The sequence below is a fragment of the Tachypleus tridentatus genome, chromosome 1, assembly GCF_004210375.1.
Source record: "Tachypleus tridentatus isolate NWPU-2018 chromosome 1, ASM421037v1, whole genome shotgun sequence".
Classification (NCBI taxonomy): domain Eukaryota; kingdom Metazoa; phylum Arthropoda; class Merostomata; order Xiphosura; family Limulidae; genus Tachypleus; species Tachypleus tridentatus.
This window is the reverse complement of record NC_134825.1, coordinates 12355247-12380103: the sequence shown is the minus strand read 5'-3', so window position 1 is coordinate 12380103 and position 24857 is coordinate 12355247. Positions and strand designations below refer to the sequence as shown.

Below are 24857 nucleotides of genomic sequence, written 5' to 3'. Positions count from 1 at the left end.
TTTTCATCTCACAGCCAAGATGCAAACAAACGTCCAAATTTGCAGTTTTAATGTTTTTCACACGACCCTACAAACTTCTTATGTGTGAATAGTTTACACGTGTTTATAGTTTTATATTTTTATCTTCAGATCACATATTTTTCAAACTATTTTCTAAAAATTTTCACTGTTTAAATACTCACATAAATCCTTGTGCAACACAAATTAACTACTAAATCTACACAGTTTATGAAATGCAGATGAATGGTTTGCTTTGTGTTATAGAAGTTTTATTAACATGAATATTAATAAGAAATCCAACAAGTAGTTTTATAAAACAGATAATTACGTAGTTATAAATATTTTACTGGGCCTGGCATGGCCTAGCGTGTAAGGCGTGCGACTCGTAATCCAAGGGTCGCGGGTTCGCGCCAAACATGCTCGCCTTCCCAGCCGTGGGGGCGTTATAATGTACGGTCAATCCCACTATTCGTTGGTAAAAGAGTAGCCCAAGAGTTCCCTATAGTCTTAGACTGCTAACTTAGGGACGGTTCGGTGCAGTGGGCTAACAACCTACTCACTTAATTACTTGTTGAAGAATTCGCAAGCGATTGCGGCCCTATGTTCCTAGATGGAATCTAATGGTGATAACTAGCTAAATATTTTACACTTTGAAATCCTAGTTGTAAATATGTTTAGGGATTTTGGTCAAGTTTTCTGTAATTCTAATTATTTGTTAGTTGTCAAGTTTTATTAATCTTCAATAAGTGCACGCTCATAGATCTCTTAATTTTTCGTTTATCTATGATGTTGTTGGCTACCAGTCTACGGATTTACAACAGACTCAGCAGATAGACCGATGTGGCTTTGCTGTAAGAAAACAAACCAGCGGTACGGTACTATTTAACCAATGTAGCTATAACTTGCCTCAGATTAATTGACCTGACGGTATGAAGAATAAAATATCTCCCATGAGACCACAGACATAGGGGACAATTTCTCATAATACATAAAATGAGACCGGTATCACAAACTGCAATGATCTCACAAAGTTGATATTTTTAAATACGTAATTATATGCATATATAATATAAAAAGGTGGTAATTTTTATTGCACGAGAACTCCAAGTCTTATGAGTAGCACCATAGTTGTCAAAAAAAATTTCAGGGGCAAAGTTTTTTGTAGAAAAAGAAACTATATAACCGGAATTTATATTTTCACTTCAGAAGCAACAGCTATGTTGTGTGTGTGTGTGTTTTCTTACAGCAAAATCATATTGGGCTATCTGCTGAGTTCACTGAGGGGAATCGAATCCTTGTTTTAGCGTTGTAAATCCTTAGATTTACCTCTGTACTCGCAGGAAACTGTTTTTTTTTTTTTACTCTACATAATACATATTATAAAACTCAATGTTTTATTTAATTTCTAGTAGTATATTCGACAGGCAAACGATATGTTTCAGCCAAGATTTCTTTCATTTGACTGTTTATGTTCTCGTGAACTTTGTCTTTCTTTCTTTTTGTTTGAAAAAAGATTTCATGATTTTGTGTATATCTTTAACATATTACAAATCATCATGATCCGGACTCTAATATAACGCGCAGCACTATAGCCACAAATGTTTTACGATTACTCATTTCTATGTAAGAACACAGGATCGATACTTTTGTGCAAATTCCACGACGTATATCTGTGAGTGCTAAGAAACGGTAAAATGTTATGATCTATCCTACTCGTTTGTGTTCAAAACAGTAAACTTGCAACAGTCTTTATATTAATCTCGAGTATTCGAAAAACAAACTACAAAAGCGATAATGTTTGTTTTTGCTTTTTTGAATTTCGCGCAAAGCTTCACGAGGGCTATCTGCGCTAGCTGTCTCTACTTCAGCAGTGTAAGACTAGAGGGAAGGCAGCTAGTCATCACCACCCACTGCCAACTCTTGAACTACTCTCTCACCAAAGAATAGTCGAATTGACCGTCACTTATAACTCCCCCAGGGCTGAAAGAGCGAACATGTTTGGTGTGACGGGGATTCGAACCCGCGACCTTAGGATTATAAGTGGAGTGCCTTAACCACCTGGCCATGCCAAACACTAAATAAAACGAAGAAGAAATTGACCGTTACTTCTATTTCAGCATATCTATTTTTAGAAGATTTACTGATTTTTGGATATAGATGCCAGTTCTTTTGCAGTGTGGGCAGTTTCGTCACAAGTACAACACGGAATAGTGTAAGTGATTGCTCAAAACAACAATGCAATGAATAGTGCAGAACAGAAGAATTAGATAACTAGGAAAAAACTGCTAAGAGATGTTCGAGCCCTACGCTACTTCCATCATTATTTATATGGACAAATGTTTACACTTTGGACATATTATGCAGCATTGAAGTGGCTGGTAATTTTCTGCAACATAAGATAAAAAACTATAAAATTCGGGAAACACAAGATAGTAAAGACCACTAAACTAAAACTAAGGTATAGCAGAATATAATCCAAAATATGACATACACATGTAATGATGAAGAACCAATGTTCTATTAAAAGACGTTCATACCAAGTATATGAGTTTTACTTTTATATTAGGATTTTTAAAGAAATTTCACAATTTGAGAAGAAGGCAGTGTAGCAAACTATATTTTCAATGCCAGCTAAGGAGTACATAATGATAAGATAGGAACTTTTATAAAAAATAGCCCTTGAATGTCTAGAAAGTTATAAAATTGATGTCAAGTACCTAAAGGTATCGATAGAGGGAAGTATATTATAAGTATCATATTCAGGAAAGTAATGAATTAATGTTGTTTTCACTTGGTATAGTGCAGCCGTTCAGTAATGTGTTCGAATCTCTGTTAGTTATGCATATTCAGTTAATTTGTTGTTCGATTCCGATATTGTACAAATAACTTTTTTTCAGACTGGCTGTAGTTAATTAACATAATATTTCCTTTGGAATTCAATTCGTAAACTTAAGATAAAAATTAACAACTGCATAACGTGATCATAATAACAGCCAGCGTTAAAGAAGAAATAAATTAATTTGTTATCGCTGTTTGGTCTGGATTTGTTCTTAGATTCGAAAATATTTTAGAAGACTGTTTCTTTGTTTTTATGAATTACGCGCAAAGCTAATGGGGGAAGGGGTATCTTCGCCAGCCATTCCCTAAATTTGAAGTGCTAAATACCACATTCACAAACTCAAGGTTATTCGTTATCAAAGAAAAGTGAGAGTGATCATTACATTGTAACAATACCATGGGATTAGAACCTGTAATCCACAACTTTCAAGTGGAGTGCCTTATCCAACAGGCCAATTTAAAAGAATCAATACTCTCCAAGAACAACGTTATAAAAATTGTATTTTAACAATGGTTAGTTATTCTTTGTTATACACACACATGTTTATTTATTTATCTAATACTAATACTGATAAAGCTTAGTAAATTGAAATAAAATCAACAGGAAGGACTGCGTTAAAAACAGCAAACTAAAACCTCTAACTAACTATATTAGTTTTTTATAACCCACAACAAGCAGAAACAAAAATGAAAACGCTACACTAATTGAAAGGATCCCAGGGTACAAGCTATAATGTGGGGTATAAATTGAACTCTAGGATTTTGAGGTGACTGAAAAAGTAGGATCCACATTTCGGTGAGGATAACCCATCTATCAGTTTTAATCTCCATCGCAGTCTCACGTAAAATAAAGGAATAACAATAGAAGCTAAAATTAAAATAATAAATATAGAAATTAGGAGAGTGAGATGTGGGTGCTCAAGCCTACAACGTTCCACATCTATATCACCCTTCACTGCCTGCAGACAGTTGAGAGAAGGTAATGCTCTCCAAAGTAAAGACGAAGAATAATGAATTGAAAAATAAAAATAAGGCGCACTGTCATTTAGGGGTAAGTAAGTTAAATAAACTTACATTTGTATATATGCAAAAACGACTCGTTTGGGTTGAGAAAAATATTTTTCTCTACAAGTGCATTTTGATGTTAATATTCCAACCTTCATAACGGTATAAAGGCACTGAGTGGTAGCCCAGTAAACGAATTATACTCGTATGAAGGGTCTCATCCAGTTATCTAAATTAACTAGTATTACTTCTAAACACAATCCATTAAGTCTACTGTAACTATCATGCTCTAAATAAGCCTTTGTGTACGATAAGATGACATCTCCTTAGAGTAGTGCCAAGTTGTTAAATGACCTTATTCACAACTAAAATTAATTATCAAAATATTTGGTAATTTTTTTAGAGGGAGGCATAGTCACCACCACCCACCGCCAACTCTTGGGCTACTCTTTTACCAACGAATAGTGGGATTGACTGTTTATAACTCCCCATGGCTGAAAGGGCGAGCATGCTTGGCGCGACGGGGATGCGATTTCTTCACATCTATTTAATACATTATTATATTTATTACAGAATAGTTTAATAACTTTATTTAAAGTTTCTTTATTAAATCCATTAGCCATAATCTTTGTATCATTTTTCAAATTTTACAATATGTGAATAATTGCAAAGTTATTATGCTTATAACAGAAGAGTACGGAACATTACTATTAAAAGAGAGTAAGTCATGTATTGGAAAAAAAAAATGTTTTCTTTTATCAAAAATATTTACATCAATATCCTCATCACTTATTTTAATTTCTAAATGTAAATAGGCCCGGCATGGCCAAGTACGTTAAGGCATGCGACTCGTAATCTGAGGGTCGTGGGTTCGCATCCCCGTCGCGCCAAACATGCTCGCCCTTTCAGCCGTGGGGGCGTTATAATTTGACGGTCAATCCCACTATTCATTGGTAAAAGAGTAGCCCAAGAGTTGGCGGTGGGTGGTGATGACTAGCTGCCTTCCCTCTAGTCTTACACTGCTAAATTAGGGACGGCTAGCACAGATAGCCCTCGAGTAGCTTTGTGCAAATTTCAAAACAAACAAACAAAAAAAATGTAAATAATGTGCTTCTATAGTAGATATCGGAGTATAATGAATTTCCAGTTCTGCTGGATAAACAGTGTCAATAACATTATTTATTTCAGGATTATTTATACTAATTAAATCATCTATATATCTGTAACTTAAGGTAAAAATGTCTGGATTTGTGTAGTTTTCAATAAATCTATTCTTATAGAAATAAAGATATAACTGTGCAATACAAGTAGAGTAGTTAACTCCCATTGGAACTCCTATTACTTGTTTAAAAACCTAGTTATTGAAAAATATATAATTATTATAAATACAGATACTTGATATATCTTTTATATTTTTGAAGCTAAATTTTCTTTCTTCCAATTTTATGAAAGGATAACAGAACTGTTCTATTAATCAATTTTTAAACAACGATTAACTAGTTTAATGAAATTGGGGTGTACAATGTTGTGAAATAAAATGTTTAAATGTTATTTATTTGTTCACAATTTCTTAGATATTGTAAAATAGGTTGATTAGTTTTTATTATCCAAATGTATGTTTTTTTCATTATTAACACTATATTTTTTTTATTTTACGAAGTAAAATATTGAGCAATTTATATAATAAAACTGCCAGTTGTTTAATAATTGTTCTTATCGAATTATAAATAAATCTAAATTTAATTGAAGATTTATGGAGTTTGAGAAAAACATAGAGAAAAGGTAAATCTACATAAGAATTGTGTTTCGAATAAAGATTATTATAAGCTTTAACAAAACTATTAATTACTGTATTTTTAGATTGGTTAACAAGTTTAAATGTTTTTGTACTGTTGATTTCTTTCATCATAATTAATGCATGAAACGTTTTACAAATGATACAAATATTACAGTTAGCGTTATCAATGGGAAATATAATATTTTTCGAGCAATTCTTGAATCTCATATTTGAATTGATGAAACGTTAAATTTGTATGGTATTTATTTAACTTTATATGGAATAATTTATTTTTTATTTTCCTAAGTAAATGGCCCGGCATGGCCAAGCATGTTAAGGCGTGCGACTCGTAATCTGAGGGTCGCGGGTTCGCATCCCCGTCGCGCCAAATATGCTCGCCCTTTCAGCCGTGGGAGCGTTATAATGTGACGGTCAATCCCACTATTCGTTGATAAAAGAGTAGCCCAAGAGTTTGCGGTGGGTGGTGATGACTAGCTGCTTTCTCTCTAGTCTTACACTGTAAAATTAGGGACGGCTAGCTCAGATAGCCCTCGAGTAGCTTTGTGCGAAATTCAAAACAAACAAACAAAAACAAATCTTAAGTAAATACAACTTCCATTATAAATCCATCTAGGTGGATAAGATATAATATAGTTAAGTTTTAAAATATATTCATCAATATTGCTTTCAATGAATTTTAGAACATTTTATCTTATTAAATTTTATGGCTATTCTGTATATGATCTTTTTTTTTTACTATTTCAATTAATATTTTGTATTTTATAATTTTCAAGTTACCAGTAACAATATATTGATGAAAAGTAGTAATAAATAAACGATTTTCACACTTACAAGGTAAGTTATTAATTTCATATACATTTAACTTGGTTAAAAATCTTTTATAATTATATAATTTTGGACCAATTGAAACTTCATATTTATAACTAACGATAGGCTTAAATTATTTACAAGGAAATATATTATCTTTCATAGATTGAGGAATACTTTTATAAATCTGCAAGTCATTGAATAGTTTAGGTCTTAAAATTAATTACCAAATGTGAAGGTTTGATTTGCAGTTTCTCTCTTTTTAAAACACTGAATTTTAATGGATATTTTATAATATACACAAGTGTTTTGCGTGATCGTTTCGAAAATCAAAATTTTTCATAACATTAATTAATGTTCGTATTTTGGAATATTAAGTTGATAAATCTTTTTGGAAGATAATTTATGTACACTAATACTAGGATAAAATTATTACCTAAATTACTGGAAAAATATAAAAAAATCAATCCATTTTAATTTATTATTTCCTTTAACCCTCGGTGGATTCTGCAGCCAGCCACACTCCTTTAACACTAGTTTTCCTATTTCTATGAAAAAGTTATCTGTAAAGAACAATTAGCATTACAGCAATCATTACTCAAATCCAAGGCAGTAGTTATTACCATTTCGGTATAATCCATGAGAATATAATGTTCTTAGTTTCACAATGTAGAAATTCTCTTGTTGTAGTCTATTAGTATCTTCATTAACAGTTTCTAATATAGTCATCTTAATAGAGGTAAAGGTGTAATTCTAAAATGTTTTAATTCTATAGAATTCATTAAATTGTTTTATACGTATATACAATGGGTTTGAAGTTTGACTCACATATACCACATTACATGTAGTACGTGTTCATAGTCCCCCGCTCGTACAGCGGTAAGTCTACGGATTTACAACGCTAAAGTCAGGGGTTTGATGAGGCTTTGCTGTAAGAAAAAACACACACATGTTGAGAGATAAATTATATTTTTATTTTACAAAATGAATTTGTTTAATTAAGTAATAGGGTGAAAAATATTCGAACAGGACACGCGAGACATCTTTTGCTATTACATTTTACAACATTCTTAGCAATATAATTAATATAATCAGCTCGCTAGGCTAATTTATAGCTTCACAATATGTCATTAGCTAAGACTATTATAAATAATTTCATAAAAATTGAACAATGTAATGGAAAAGTGCGACATAGTCAGTAACAAATCACATACACTGAATATATGTTTAGAGAATATTAATACTGATAGAGCTAAGTAAACTGAAACAATTAAGATTGGCAAATGGTTTCTATGTTTGTTTGTGTTTTGAATTTCGCACAAAGCTACGCGAGGGCTATCTGTGCTAGCCATCCCTAATTTAGCAGTGTGAGACTAGAGGGAAGGCAGCTAGTCATCACCACCCACCGCCAACTCTTGGGCTACTCTTTTACCAACGAATAGTGGGATTGATCATCACATTACAACGCCCCCACGGCTGAAAGGGTGAGCATGCCGGGCCATTGGCGAATGGAAGTTAAGACTGATAGACGATGTAGCCCTACTGCAATATGGGTTCCACTTTCATCAATCAGCTCGAAAATCTGGGGTACTTTTATATCCCACATTATAGCCCGTACCCTGGAATCCTTTCAATTAGTTCAGAGTTTTTTATTTTATTTTTGTTTTGGCTTGTTTTTGGGTATAACAAACTAATTTATGTGTATGTAAACGCTATACAAATTAGAAGACAGGTTTTACTTTTCAACCCCTATTTCCCTGATGAGTCGATGATAAATTTGTGACTCACAACTATAAATTCACAGTTCGATACTCCGTGATGGACAGAATGCAGATAATTTGTTGTGTAGTTTTACATTAAAGCAAATAAGCCAAATTTAAAGAAATGTATTTTATTCAACATGTACATATTTTAATAAAAATCTTACACCCACGAAAACAAATTTACATACATACGCCCAAGAGTTGGCGGTGGATAGTGATGGCTAGCTGCCTTGCCTGTAGTCTTACGCTGCTAAATTAGCAGAGGCGTAGATCCTGAGTGGAAGATGGGGATACATCCCCCCTTCATATTAGGTGGGGGTATGGTGCATACAATCATTCCCCCCTACAGTTTGGTCTGTTGAATTGTTCTATTGCATCACAGGCCTACAAATTGTGTGTTTGTTCTTGTGATTCTCGTGTTCTTACCAATCGAATTACATACTTAGGCCTAGATGTAGGCTTTTTCAGTAGCCGAAATGTACATCATTAATATAGGCGTGCTTCTAAACTTTTCGATCTAAGCGATAGTTCGTAAGTATCAGTCAATAGGCCAAAGTATACATGCAAGGCTTGCAAACACAATCACAGAATTTACCTACGTCTTGTACGTAGTGTAAGATTAAGTAAAATTTTCATCACAACAGATTGAACAGAGCATGAAATTCGAAAATATTAATTCCAAGCGTAAACTCCTGTGATCTAGATCTGGCAGGCCATTTGTAGCTTGTAGTTGCATCAATCTTATGTGTACATGCGTGCCATTTTTCCGCTGAAACGCGGAGTTCCGCGGTTTTCAAACGGCCAACGATCACCCACGAGATTCGTGTAAATTCGAGGAGAAAATATGAGCGATTTGGGGGCCGGGTAGGTAGTTTTTGAGGAGAAATCGTATTTTTTCAATGTTTATTGCAGAAAAAAAAAAATCTGACCGCCATCTTGGAGGCAGTCTCGTTTCGTCTCGTTGCAGGTCTCGTGGTCTGGTATCGTGTGCATACCAAACGATAAAATATTCTCTACACTCCAAAGAAACAACAGCGATTGAAATGTTTAAAAGGAAAGATGTTCATTTTGATCCTGTAGACAATAGAATGTGTAAGGACATTAGATCAGCAGCTTCAAAGTATACCTCAAAGCTGAGGGAGAATTAGAAGAAAAGGGTAGAAAGGCTTGAGGCCTATGGTTCTGTGAAATCTGGCCCAGCCACCTTGGCTAAAGAAAAAGTCCAGAAAGCCGCAGAGGCACAGAGAGCTGCCCATTCAGAGAAGGAGAGAAAAAAAGCTCGGAAGAGAGCACTGGAAACCCTTGTCACGAAAAAGAGGAAAGTAGCCAAGATTGATTAAAGGAAATTAAGTGATTTGAAATTTGACTGTAATTTATGCAGCAGAGCAGAAGTTGATATCAGTGACTGAAAAACATTTTATTATTATCTGCAGCATACAGTGCCAGTGGTTTATTTTAAAGCATGTCATTAATTTTATTTTGAAGCAATGTCAAAGTTTTCCTTGATTTGCTCTTTTAGTTTGTATTGTGAAAGAATGAAAAATATACTGATATTGAGGTACCAGTAATTTACTGACAAGATTGTATAGATGAACAAGTTTTACTGTAGGTAGTCATGTAGAGTAATTTTAAGTAATTTGAAATTTTAATGGAATACATGCAGCAGAGCAGTAGTTGTTGATGTCAGTGACTGTACAAAATTTAATTTCTGAGGCATATCACTGATATCAGTAGTTTAATATTGAACCATATCAGTAGTTGAATTTTTAAGCAATGTCATAGCTTTCCTTCATATGCTGTTTTAGTTTGTATTGTCAATTTGTGAAAGAATGGAAAATTCACTGACATTAAGGTATCAGTAGTATAATGACAAGATTGCATAGATGAACAATTTGAACTGTAGGTAGTCATGATTAGTCAAAAGAGTAATTTTATGTGATTTGAAAATTGTATGGAATATATGCAGCAGAGAAGTAGTTATTGGCAATGACTGTAAAACATTTAATTGGCAGCATACCAGTAGTTGATGATGATGATGGTATTGATGACAAAAAGGATAATAATGAAATGATTTGTATTTGAAATATTTACTGAGTTATTTTGGCTTTATTAACTCATATTACTAATATATTTTGATTTAGAAAAATTAAACTGAATAAATAGCAAATAAACAATCTTAAATTTCATTTATTTACTTTTTATTTTATTTGTTAATTTTAGATATTTTGATATATCTTCTAAAAAATGAATGCAAATTAAAAGAATAAATCAATCTGCTAAAAACTGTAAATGAAAGTTATAGTTTTTATTAGTTTGGTTTAGTCTTTTAATTTCCTTTTGTTATTTTATATGATATATATTGTGTACTTTTCCAACATTGCAATGTCAAAAAACATAAAGAAATTATGTCCCAGATTGCACCAAATCACACCAAATAGCATCCATTTTTTTAAAATTTCCCGGGGGGGCATGCCCCCGGACCCCCCTAGTAAGGCGCAGCTGTGCCGCGCTGTGGCGCCTCTGGCGCCAGGCTATATACCTTTTCCTCTTTTTTTCATAAATGTCATTGGTATGCCTGTGTGAACATTGTGCGGTTTTCCTACGCCATTTGTTCTCATGCATGTCTAGACGGTTTTGTCCCCTAGTGACTCAGCGGGACGTCTGCGGACTTAAAACGCTAAAATCCGGGTTTCGATACCCGTGTTGGGCAGAGCACAGATAGCCCATTGTGTAGCTTTATGCTTAATTCAAAACAACAACTAGCCAGTTTTATTGTCAAACGCCTTACTCTCCTTATCTGCCGAAGCGCTGACCATAGTGTACGTTTAGTGTACATTTAACGACAGGTTCAGGCCGCTCGGATCCAGACGCGCCTTCTATCACCCCCTCCGCTCCCTTTATTCTGAACTTCGATTTTTCGATTTTACAACAGGGCTCATTACACCAATGTTTGTGGCCCTCATTAATCCATGAAATTTCAGATTATCACCGCCCTCTAATAAAGTGCTGGTGCTTTATGGCAAAAGAACAATATATTCTCTTATCATAGACAGTAAAAATATTGTATTTTTTTGTATAATTAGGAAACAAAAGGAGCGATTTCAACGACCTGAAGCCTCTTCTTGAATTGTATTGCTAGTTTTTGTTTAGGTGTTTTTATTTAATAGTCGTGCTTGTAGACATTATATCACAATGTGTTTGCCTTTTGATGAGCTTTAACAGGAATATAATATATTTGTGATTGTTTAAATATTTTTCGAGAAACTTGCAATTACTTGTGTTGAAACTAACACACATTATTGTCCCAGCGATGCCCAGGCGGTCAATTGGCTCGGTAGTCACTACGAGGTTCGCACGTTCGACTTAAATACATTGTACAGTTCAGTCTTACTTCCATTCTGTTCTATCTTCGTTCGTTGTACGTTATAGTTTTTCAATAAAGACTGTATTTTAGCCTGTTGAGTCATCTGGGAAACAGATTCCAATTATGACAAGCAAGCGTCTGAAACTTTCCGATATTAGACAGTTCTGCGAGCCAGTTACTAGTACTACAAGTGACAATGCAGATGCAGATAATCCAACAACTTCTAGCAAAGGAATAGAAACTTGCTATACAGAGGAAATACCATGTTCATCAGAGGACGAGTCTGAAAATGTTTGTGCAGCTAGTGCACATCATGAACCACCAGATAGTCGTGAAGCAAGTTTGTGCAGTAATGAAAAATCTGACACTCCACAGATACAGTGTGGAAAGCCATATCATCCAGACGCACAACTATTACCACAACAGAAAGCAAAATCGCAAAATATGAACTTCCAGGGCAAGTGGTTTGATGAGTTCCCATGGCTGCACTTCGACAATCATACGCAAAATTTAGTCATATGCTTTCATTGTTCCAAGGCGGAAAATAGAGGCCTTTTTACAGGGAAATTGGAGAGGCCAGTGGAGTATACCTTCATATCCACCAGTTTTTGCAACTGGAAAAAAGCAAAACAGAAATTCCACGAATACCAATCCTCCTCTCATCACAGATTCGCTATATCTCCAGAAGGTTCACTTGATGTCACTCCAATGACTGTCCAGCTACATGATGGAAAAAAGAAGCAGCAGGAAGAATGCAAAAGAAGTCTAGCCAAAATATTCAGTAGTTTACGTTTCTTACTGCGTCAAGGTTGAGCATTACGTGGACATACTGATGCGGAAGGGATCTTCCTGCAGTTAATGAAGCTCCTGGAAGAGGAAGATGGAGATGTTCAGCGATCAAATACTGAGAAACATAGCACACGAAGTGCAGCAAAGTAAAATCTTTGCATTAATGGTTGATGGCACTCAAGATGTGACAGGTGCCGAACAGGAAATAATATGTGTACGATACTTAGATGAGAACCTTGACGTCCATGAGGCAGTTCTTGGTTTGTACAGTGTTTCCAATACAACTGGTGAAACAATATTCTCGACAATACTTGATGTACTGACTAGTCAGTTTACCATTGTCAGGATTAAGAGTACAAACTTATGATGAAGCCGCTAACGTTAATGGTGCGTACAGTGGATGTCAGGCAAAAATAAAAGAGAAGCAACCGTCAGCTTTGTTTTTTTCACTGCGGAGCACACAAGGCTAATTTAATAATGCAACATGCAGTTGAAGCTTGTGAATGTGTTCGAGATTCTATCCAGTGGGTACATGAATTTGGTGTCTTGCTTCAGAGGTCAGGCAAATACAAGACAATCTTTAAAAATATTGTATCGTCAGACAGCCACAATGGTCCAGTTTAGTACATCCGCTCACTGTGTCCAACACGCTGGTTGTGCCGCCTATCTGCAATTACATGTGCTATTGATCACTACAGTGACATTGTTGATTTTTTGTCTGAATTAGCAAATGAAAAATCAGATGTAGCAGTGAAAATATGAGGTTTGTTGGACAGATTTGACAAAGGAAAGACAGTTTTAGGATTGTTGATGGCTCAGCATCCATTAGCTGCATTAGAGGAACTAAACCGTGCATTCCAAGCAAAATCAGTGACAGTATCTGGCATGATTGAAGCATCTGCAATGACAGTTGAGCAATTGCGGGTATCGCGAACAGAGGAAAATTACAACAAGATATTTGATGAAACTGAGACAAAAAGGTAACTTCCCTAGATCTGGTTCCTATTGAACTACTACGCATTCGCAGAACCCCGAAAAGGATCACAGGTGATGGATCAGAACACCATTCTGCAACAGAAGCCAATATGTTGAATTTGTGGACACAGTCATAGAACATCTGACCACTAGATTCAATGCAGACAACAATGACTTGAGGCAATATCTGGCAAGATTGACAACTCGATTATAAACTTCTATCCAGAAATCTGTGCATAACGGCTCGAGTTTCAGTTGTCCATGTTCAAAGGAACAACAAAAGCAGTATCTCTGAAAGGTGCGAAGGATGCTTACTGTAAAATGCATGAAACAAGCCAGCATATGTTTAGTGAAGTGTTTCTTCTTATCAAAATTTTGCTCGTTTGTCCAGTATCTAGCTGCGAATGTGAACGCAGCTTTTCTGCATTAAGACGGCTGAAGACGTGGTTAAGGACAACTATGTCTCAGTGCCGCCTCAACCATATGGCAGTTTGTCACACTCACAAAGATGAGGTCGACAAGATAAATATAGAAGACCTTATGAAAGAATTCAAAAACAGATCATCACAAAGGAGGTCAAACAAAGGGGGCATGTAGACTAGAGGACTAAATGAATCTTACTTCAATGAAAAGTATGAATAATTATGTGCTACATTGTATTGATGTGTAATTTTCAAGAGTTTGCAAAGACTTTTTAATTATTTTTATCAAACAACATGAACATTTTTTCATTAGATATAAACTTATCAAGGGTAATTACTAATTTTATTAATATTTGAAAACGTAATTCATGCAATGAAAGTTATTAGTAACCTTGTCAAGTATAATGGCCATCTTTTATACTGTGCAGTGTCCAGGAATAAATTCATGTGGCAGTTAATGTGTGACACATTTGTCTTTATTCTATTAACATTTTGAAAACTGTTCACAACACCTCACTTATACAAACCTACATGGAAACCTTGAAGTATCGTGGCAACAAGATTACTCTGTGACTGCATGTTTACAACTTTCAGGTTCACGTAATCAGAGATTACCAATTTGCAAATTGAACAGTCCACATAAGTGGTCGCAAAAATCATTCCCCCCATCGGGTGTAAAAAATCTACGCCCCTGTAAATTAGGGACGTTTAGCGCAGATAGCCATTGTGTAGTTTTAGGCGAAATTCAAAAACAGATAAACATATTTAAAGTCGTTGTTACAGTATTTTCTCCTGAAGTAGTTACGTTTCTTTGTTTATTTTAGAGCAAAGCCACAATAGGTTATCTGCTGTGCACAGTCCGATTTCAGAGTTGTCTAGACTTATCGCTGTCCCACTGGGAAATGAAATATGTATATCGAAAGCTTGCTGTTTCTTTTCATATTTCAACGCAAGAAGAAAATTAAAATCACATTTTAAAGAATAAGTCAGATACCTCAATCTACCTTTTGTAATTAGAAAAGAAAAAGGGAAAATATATGATACGTTTACATTCTCCCACAAGTCCTCCATGGGATGACGTCATATATTGAAACCGGCTTGGAATGAAAGCGCGGTGGGCGGATAGAATAGATTATCACACACACATATAGGTTACTAAAAAGCATAAGCAACAGACCATTGTGATTGTGATGCGACTTATTGATATCAACTGTTGTGTTAGATGACTCTTTTATTGTGAACAACTAGAAATAATTAATAAATTTTGTGTATGTGCTGTGACCTTGCTGGCACTAATTTTGTAAAATACGTTGAAAATCAATTAGTTTATTGCTATAACAATTTTAAAAATAAATGTCAGCAACCATGTTAATATAGATGTATTTGCTTAGCACAGTATTATTATTAAAAATGTTAACAAATAGGGCTGCATGTTTAACAGTAATAGAGTAACGTTACAACGTCGTATGGCTGTCAGAGTGTCATTCAGTGACTCAAGGGGCGTGCTCTTCTAATCGTAAGAACGGACGGTATATATTATCTGGGTTTAGAGTAGCATAACACTTAGGAGGTTTTGTGTTTTTGTTCTTTTGAGAGTTCAGCTAGATACAGTCTGCACTTGTTTCTGGTATTCTTAAATTCTTTTATTAATGAGTCGTTTTGCTTAGTGGAATAAAATTATGTAACAGTTTTTTAAAGTTTTATTACAATTAGTATATAGTGTAGAAGAACCAAGCTTTAACTACTTGTGAACAAAATATGGTTGTAAAAGTATCATTTATTTTTAAATAACAACCTGGTATATACAGCCATAAGTTTCAAATATCATAATTTATGGTATAGAAGAATTGTAGTGTCAAACTACATCTCATTTTCCACTATGACAAATTCGTTGTCCAAGTTAATCCACGTTACAGCAAAGAAGGCAAGCGTTCCTCCAGAAGTTATTACAAGAGGTTTGACTGTAGCTATTATAACAGCTTATGTTTTAAAAATTGGGTATCCAATTTTACTCAGTTCTCTTTCAGCAGTAAGGAATAAAGCTAGAGAGGCTCAAGAAAACATTTCTAGTACGAGTCCAATTATATCTATGCAGAGAAATTGGGTTCTTACTGAAAATGAGGAAGCTGAAGAACCATTTGAAACAATTGAGAAAAGGTCACAAAAGGATGGAAAGTCATTGACATCAACAGAGCTGACAGATGACTCGACAAAAAAGAAGTTACAGTTGTCACCAGCATTTAACAAACAGTTCTTGCTACAACTTGTAAAACTCATCAGGATAATGATACCTAAGTTACATTCACTTGAAATGGGCCTTCTTGGTTTGCATACTGTGTCTCTGGTGTCAAGGTCATTCTTGTCAATTTATGTTGCAAGGTTAGAAGGTCATGTTGTTAAAAACATTGTTAGAAAAGATATCATGAAATTTGCCTTTCAGCTTTCCAAATGGCTTCTGGTAGCAATACCAGCTACTTTCATCAATAGTCTTATACGGTTTTTGGAAAGTCAGTTGGCATTAGCCTTTCGCACACGTTTGGTTCGCCACGCTTATGATCTTTATTTTGAAAACCAGACTTACTATCGAGTAAGTAATTTGGATGGCCGCTTGGAAAATGCAGACCACTGTTTAACCGATGATATTGCAACATTTTCACAGTCTGTTGCCCACTTGTATTCCCACATAACTAAGCCATTGTTAGATGTTGCCATTATTAACTTGACTTTATTCAAAATGGCCAGAAGCATGGGTTCATTTGGTATTACAGGGAATGTGCTAGGTGGAGCGATGGTATTTTTAACTGGACATATATTAAGGAAATTATCACCAAAGTTTGGGAAACTTGTGTCAGAAGAAGCCAAGCACAAAGGATATTTAAGATTCATTCATTCTAGATTGATTGCCAATTCTGAAGAAATAGCTTTTTATGGAGGACATGAGGTAAGTTCTGGTTTTCAATATGGTTGTGTATAATTGTAACCTATAATTACAGTGTAATGTCATAACAGTTGTAGTTAAATTGATGTAATGTTTTTTTAATTGAATATGTCATAGTGTATGCTGTACAAATTTAAAATAAGTTCTTTAGACTGAAATGTAGTCCTGAAAATATGAAGGACTTGAATGAAAGTTGTTTGTATGCTTTGGGAAAACATAGGCTTGCAATTTGTAACTCCAGATTTGTACAGAGTAGTGTTTCTATGCCTTAACTAATGTACATTTAATATAAATTTTGTTTGTGTTACATTATGAACTTCAAATTGGAATTTGTTTAGATGAGATCGGGACAGCCAAAGACAAAAATAACAATAAATATAAATTAACTGATATGTTTAAAATACTGTTGAATACAAACAATAAAAAAGGATGCAGAAGTACATGACAGTGTACTGAGTTATAAAAGTAGCTTTAGCAAAATGTAATATAATGGAAAGTATATATTATATGCACATGAATGTATTCTTTTAGTGTATTGAAGATATAAACAATTGTTTATATTTGTCATTGGCTCATTGGATACAAAAAAGTTGATTTGTTACACTTAACCTGGTGTTGTTTATTGTTATTGAGTAATCAGTGTATTAACCTTCTGCATTGTAAATTAGGTCAGAATCCTAAAACCATGACAACTTAACCTTGTTAAACTCAAGGTTTATACTTTAGAAAAATCCAGTAATTAATATTGATATGTCATCTGCATTATACGTGTGGAATAGCCTGAGGACTAAACAACACATTACATGTATACCTGTACCCAAGTGGCACAGCAGTATGTCTGCAGACTCGAGCCACTAAAAAACCAGGTTTTGACACCCTAGCTGGACAAAGCATAGCTAGCCCATTGTGTAGCTTTGTGCTTAATTCTAAATAACCAAATTAGACATGTACAGGGTGGGCCACAAGTCCCTACCCATCCATATATCTTATGTATCCAGTGTATCTGTGTGGTGTCCCTCATTTTCGCTAGATAATATTATGCGACACCACGTTCTGTGAGACATTTTCCTCAACATAGCAGGGGCTATTGTTCCAAATATTGCAGTAATAGCTGCCTTCAACTCATCATTAGTACTATAACGTTGTTTAGACACAACATATGGATGGGTGGGGATTTACGGGCCACCCTGTATATCTATGTATCGTGTCATTAGCATACTTGAAAATTAAACATTTTGTAATTAAAACTATTATGTGAGAGTGATGCTTTACTTTTTAAACATTTATGTTTTTTTATACATGCATTATATGTAACTTAATAAATAGATGCCAATATGTCAGTGTTTACTTATTTATCATTCACTGAACTTGTAAAGAAAGATTCAGTATTTTAATAAAGCAGTATGGCAGTTACCTGTGAATTGGTCTGGTAGAAAAATACCTTAAAACAGCATAAGAACAGACAAGTGGTATACAATTATTAGCTTAACACAAAATGTGAGGACAAAGAGACCAGTGTTGATTGATTTGTGTTATCCCATCCACACTAAACTCAGACCTCATTATTCAATTATTTTCAAGCCCTCTCTTAAATATTTTGCATCCATCACATCTGAAGACAATTCATTCTAAGGGCCAACTACTTCATTATAAAAACAAAAGTGTCTTAGTTGAAGATGATTCTTACACTTCCAAAACTTATAGTCCTGTAGTCGTATCATTCTCAGAATTACAGTTGAGTACAAAAAAATAGATGATTCATTAATATATAAATAAGCTGGACACTTCAACAGCTTAGTAAGGTCTTTTTTAACTATTTTTAGATCAAAATGACTATACTGACAATTCAAATTATGATAATCCATATGCATTACATTGTTTATTATAATTAAAAGTAATCTGTCGGTTATTTGCCACCTCAGCCAATGATTTCAGTCCATTTGTAAAGGAGCGACATTATTCTCCTTGTAGTGACCAATCCAATAACTTAATATCAGAAAAATTAAATAATTTATTTACCTTTATTGACCATTTTGTCATTGACCCAGATAAAAAAACAAACAAACAATGGTATTCACACTTATTCTGAGTTACTTTATTTTTGTCATTAATCCAGTTGGAATGAACTCTATTTATAACAGTGCTCTGGTTTCTTCCATCTAGACACCTTTCTATCCAATAAGTGACTTATCTTCCTCAAACCTACAGAGATAACATAAAGCTATTCCTCCACTCTTTTTATTTCTTGAAATCATCCCTATTAACTAACGTATAACCACATATTTTGTAGAACTATGCTGCTTCTGGAAACGTGTCTTCTCATATATATTCTATTGACCTAGTTAATTCTTTCTTCATATCCTGACTGACTCAGTTTTGTCCTCTTATGTGAAACTTTATCAAGAACTTCTTGCAAGTCTTAAGTGCATCCAGGATATACCTTTTCCATCTCTAGATATGAAACATCACGGGGGGAGAAGTAAAACAAGACTTCCCATGTTGGGTTTTGTTTGTGATATATTTCACAAAATGGTTTTGTGAAGATTTTTTCTCAACCTCATTAATTTTCTTACTTTAGAAGTACAACTGAATGACCTGTAATTTTCAGGGCGTTGGAATCTTCCTCTTTAAAATTTGAAACAACATTAGCAGTTTTTCAGTCCTTAAGGACCTGCATACTGTCTTGTCTGTTGACCTACAAAAACAAGAGAGACTGGCACACATGTACCCCATATGACCTCTTTTGAAATCTGAGGGAAAATCTTCCTTGGCCTTGGAACTTTAAAAAGTATATAATCTTGGTGTTTCTAATTACCAGCAGTGGATTAACCATTTTATGATCAGGGATATTACTGTATTCTCTTTGTTAAAGTGGAAGGAAAAAAAAAAAAATTGTATCTAATCTACCTCATAGTCATCAAAAACAAAAAAAACAAACAAAAACACACATACATACCATCAGGTCCAGTCTCAATTTTATTATTTTGCATATATTTAACATGTTTAAACAAATCATGGCTGTTAGATGTAACATCATTCTCCAGCAGTTTCTAATAAGATTTTATGAACTTCATTATTTTTTAAAATCAATCTTGTAAATCTTCCAAGTTATATATCAGCTTAAAGTTCTTGAACATTTGGCATTCATTCCTGATTTTGTTCTCTATGTCAGCAGTAAACCACTTTGACACATGATTTCTACTGATTTCCTGTTCTTCTTCTTAGAAACATGCCTATCTTGAAATAAAAAACAATTTATTTTTTTACTCTTTTCAAAACCTGTCTCATATCACCATTTATCTCTTTATCCCCTTTCACTAAAAATAAATTTTGTTTTATGGCCCCAAAAGTAGCTTTCTAAAAATTAGGAAGTAGGATTTCTAACTTATTTTAACATGTAGCAAAACATCAAGCATAAATAAATTGTAAACACATTTCTACAAATTACCCAGTTTCAATTTCTGTTACCTGTTCTCATTAGTAGTTAAAACTAAATGTAAAATGGTATCTCCTTGACCATATGGTAAAGAAAACATCTTGGATATCTTCATGAAATGTCTCTCCTTTGCTATTTGACTCCATATCACCTAATCAGTGTCTCTAAAATTAATCTCCCATAATTATTACATCAATATTCTTGTCAGTGATAAACTTGAACTCATTCAGTTTGTCATTAACCTTGTTTGTCTGACCAGGTGGCATGCAGCTACCATTTAAAATTTATTAACCTTGAAATGCCTGAGTGTGACCCACAAGGTTCAAGCTCTTGCTTGCCATATTTTGTTTTTGTTTTCAGTTTAACAGGATGCAGCTTATCTCTGTATAAAAAGCTACCCTTCACCCTGTTTTAAAAGACTATTTGTTTAAATAAGCTATAGCCTAGAATTTCAAAACATTTTGATTACTGTTATCAATATTTTCAAGTCTAATAAAGTTGCAGTAATTTTTATTGTAGGTCTGTCCATTTTAACTAGAACTCTGAATTCATCCATATTGTTCTTATATTTCTAACATTCGAATAATAGCAACTAAGATTATTTGTGACTGTTACGTTTATTTTAAAAAACAACAACAAAAACTTGTGTTTTGAATCTTGTACCTTTAAACTCTTTGTTGGCCAGTAACCCATGCTCCATTACCACTAAGCTTGTTTAAAATACTGTTAATAAATAAATTTAGACTACTTCAAACATTCTTAACTTGCTTAAGTGGAGCATACTTTTAACATATAACTTACTTTAACCCCTAAAACTGTCACACAGGTCTAACTAGCCCATCTATTGCTCTAAATAGTTCTGTACATAAAAAACAAACAAACACAAAACAAACAGGAACTTTAACTTTATTGATGTTCATTCTGAAGTGAAATCACCTTGATTTACAGTTATACACACACACAGAGGAACACAAGTTTACAGCTCGGGAAGACTGTGTGTGTTGTGTGTATCAATTTAAATTTGAAGTACATTGTTTCTCTAATTCATATATTTTACTATGCAATATATTTTTGTTCTCAAGGTAGTTGAACTGATTATTACAATAAATATAATTTCTTCATCCTGCCTTTAAGAAAATATATTATCATTAGAAATAATGTAAAACAATTGGTGACCCATTATTCAAGAAGAATCACAGATGTACTGAATACATTCTTCATGCCTTAAACTACAAGTACTTTACACACAAGTCCTTCAAGTGAAATAGGCCAAATCTTTGAGTAACTTGCCAGTGTTCCCCTACAGAAGACTAGCAAACCATGAAAATTATTCAGCATGTAGTCATTGCCAGGAGCAGTGACCTTTCAAGCACTGGTGATATGTAATGCACATATTGAAGAGCCAAGACTTGTGGTCTATAACATCATATAGTAATGTACTACATTCTTTTCAAGTGGACTGACATTCATTTAGCTGTTATGTTTTGCACTTGTACTGTCTGCAGTTTATTTACATGCACTTTCCACAAAGTTTATTTTTACTGCTAATAATGTTTGTTGCTCATTCTGCTGTATTTGATAAATTGTATTTTAGAATGACAGAAACATTAAGTTAACAACTATTTAAAACTAGCCATCTCATCTGAGTTTCCAAAGTTTAGACCTGTTATTTGTGATATTCATATTAACTTTCCAATTTTTTCACCACTCAAATCTCTTTTGAGAAGACTGTACAAATCCATAGTAATTTTGAATGCTTTAAATTTTTTTTTTTTCATTTTTAATCATTCTACACCAGAGAAAAAATAACTTTAAAGCAAACAGGAATTTTCAATTTATTCATGTTGAAGTGAAATCACCTTGAGTTACAGTTTCTATGTTTTTATAGATACAGAGAGAGAAATATAGAAAATAACAGGAATGTGTGTTTGATTCTCTCACTACAATTAAACAATTAGCAGAAAGTTTAACATCTTATCAGCTTTGTCTTTCATCCATTCATCACATAAGCTCTTGTCACATACAGTAAGAAAGAATTACTTTCCTCAGTGCTACACTTCAAGAGCTGATGTTACACTTTTTAATTTTGGAATTAATGTTTCTCCTTCTGGTTTATTTACAACTATAAGATGTTAAGACTGTTTTAAAATATTGTTATTTTTATGCCATCCACTACAGGTGGAGTTTGTATATGTTGCACCATGTTGAATAATTTTATTACTTGCTTGTTGCAACATCTTGTTTAAAGAACTGATCAAGAACTTTTGGTGGAATCACTTATTTTCTTTGTGAAATATATTATCCAAGAATTTTGGAAACACATAGGGAGACAGTTTTTTGGATATGGAAGATTATGTACTTACTTTGTAGCATATAGTTACTACAGTTTACTGTGTGCACCACAAGTTACACAAAGTGTTCAGTTTGTACTCTGTCTTATGGCAAGTGTTTCATAACATTGCAGGAGTAATTTTTGTGAAGGCTTCTTGTGTACACTTTTGCTATCCATTTTTACATGCAACTTTACCACTATAAATCTGTTCTTTATAAAACTCCATAAAAAAAGAATCTACTGGCATCATGTCCAGTGAATGTGAGGGCCACCTGATTGGACCTTCCTTCCTAGATCACTGACGAGGTAATATTTCATTAGGTCTGTCACAGATACAAAAGCTCTACTGTGGAGGGAAACCGTCCTGCTGAAATAATGTTAGTGACATCAACTGATACAGCTTAAGAAACTATATATCATTCTTCAACTTGTGACAAATAATGTGTCTGTATTAGATGGTCTTCCTAACATTTTTTTAAAAAGGTGTTTTGAAGATTCTTGAATTCCCTGTATGTGAAGGATCCCAGCAGAAATAAGTGAATCTTAATTATTCAGGGTGTTTGGAAAGTCACTATGCAGTTTTGTAATCAGCAATAACAGCATTCATTCAGTCTATTTCAAGCCAGCAACTGATAGCGGTGTTTAGAAACAAAATAAGAAGGATCCGAGCCTGTATTGATGCCAACGGGGGTCACTTTCAACATTGTTTATAATTGTCATTCATATTTACCTCCTGTATTCTATATTGAAAGATGTCTGTTAATAAATATACAAGTGCACAGTGACTTTCCAAACACCCTGTAGTATTCATGAATCTCTTTATCAGTTTTTTAATTTTGGTTAACATGTGAATATTTAAATATTTATAGGAAAGTAATGATGAAAATTTTTGCTTGGTTTTTAAAGTAGATATAGAAGGTTCAGCGAATTGATTAGTTTGCAAAATTGTAAGCTAAGCCCATTTTATATTTAAAGAAACTTTTATGTATGGCATACTTCATCAAGTAGGTTATTATACTCATTTTTACCTGTTTATTTAAGATTTTAAAATTGTGTGGGTGATTTAATCTTCATCGGATGCCTTTCAAGATTAATTTTAAACAAGTTGCTTGCACCTTCATTTTTAATAAGGCCGTATGTTATCTGCCACTCAATTTTGGTTCATAGTTGTGTAATAGTTTTAAACGAACTCTATATGTATTTAATAATTTTGATGAATGCCATGATGTTTCAAAAGTTTCCTGCTTTTTGTCTTCAAACAAAAAGTGGAAGACTTGAAATTCCTTCCTCTACATTTGTGTTTATACGACAAGGCAGTTGCCATCCATTCAACTAAACTTCGTGATGAATATTTTACCTAAACAACATGTATAAAAAAAACAATTTTTTTGCATCATACAGGTTTTGATTTTCACAATCACTAGAACATCCTAAATTAATGTCAAAAGGTTTGTTTCCTTTTCAGCAAATATTTCTATTACTTTCTTAGCTCTAATATATAACAGACTTGTTCATTTGAATGACCTGATGTAACCACCACAAAAGCCCTCTAATGGTTGAACAGTAATTTTAAAGGTGTATAACACTATAAACTGGGTTTTAACACAAGTGGTGGGCACTGTACTTATAGTGCATTGTTTAGCTTTGTGCTTAACAGTAAAGATACAAACAAAAACCCAAACAAAATAAGTTACTTTTATTTTTCTGTCTAGAATGACTGCAGATTGTAATACGGTTATGATTTATTCTAAAATATTTGCTGGTCTATCCCTTTCACAACTATTTTATTAGATTGCTCTTGGAACACTTTTTGAGCACAAATCCTTCATAAAATAAAACTTGTGCAGTGACTTCATAGATCGAGTTACATAAATGAACTACATAATTCATAAACAGTTCACATGCAGACTTAGCTGAGAAATTTTTATTTTAACTTTTCAATTTGCTTTTTTATTTAATCTCATACATTTCTGAATTTTATATTTTTGTTACTTTTATAAAAATGAATAAAAATACACATAAACAACTAAAAATTTAGTGTTGTTTGCCCTCTTGCATTTTTTGCTATCATCTTACAGGAGAAATTTAAGCTTTGAATTTTGTAAAAATGGAACTAATACTGTAAATACAGGAAAGAAACTGAAGTGTTTTTTGTAATCATATTGTTTTCTGAATGTGTATAATTACTGTTGTGTCAGTTGATAATGAGTAAAAACAATTACTGATTAAAATAGATATAAGCACTTTCCTTAAGCCTAAGACATTTGTAACAGGGTTTGCATTTTTACAAAGGCTAGACCTTAGGTGGAATCATGGTATTGAGTTAATTCTATGGGATAATTAAATTATTGTTGGTGGGTTGAACATTAAGAGAGAAAGTTGGTGCTTAC

General features: G+C 33.6%; 1 protein-coding gene across 1 annotated transcript in view; it reads left to right on the top strand.

The window, feature by feature from the left end:
• The first annotated feature begins 14856 nt into the window (after nt 1–14856).
• Nucleotides 14857–24857, top strand: part of LOC143240999 (ATP-binding cassette sub-family D member 1-like) — a 45499-nt gene continuing 35498 nt past the window's right edge. The window contains exon 1 of the mRNA XM_076484432.1: nt 14857–16702. Within this exon, the coding sequence (XP_076340547.1) occupies nt 15641–16702 (1062 nt within the window). The 5' untranslated portion in view covers nt 14857–15640. The remainder of the gene's footprint in view (nt 16703–24857) is intronic.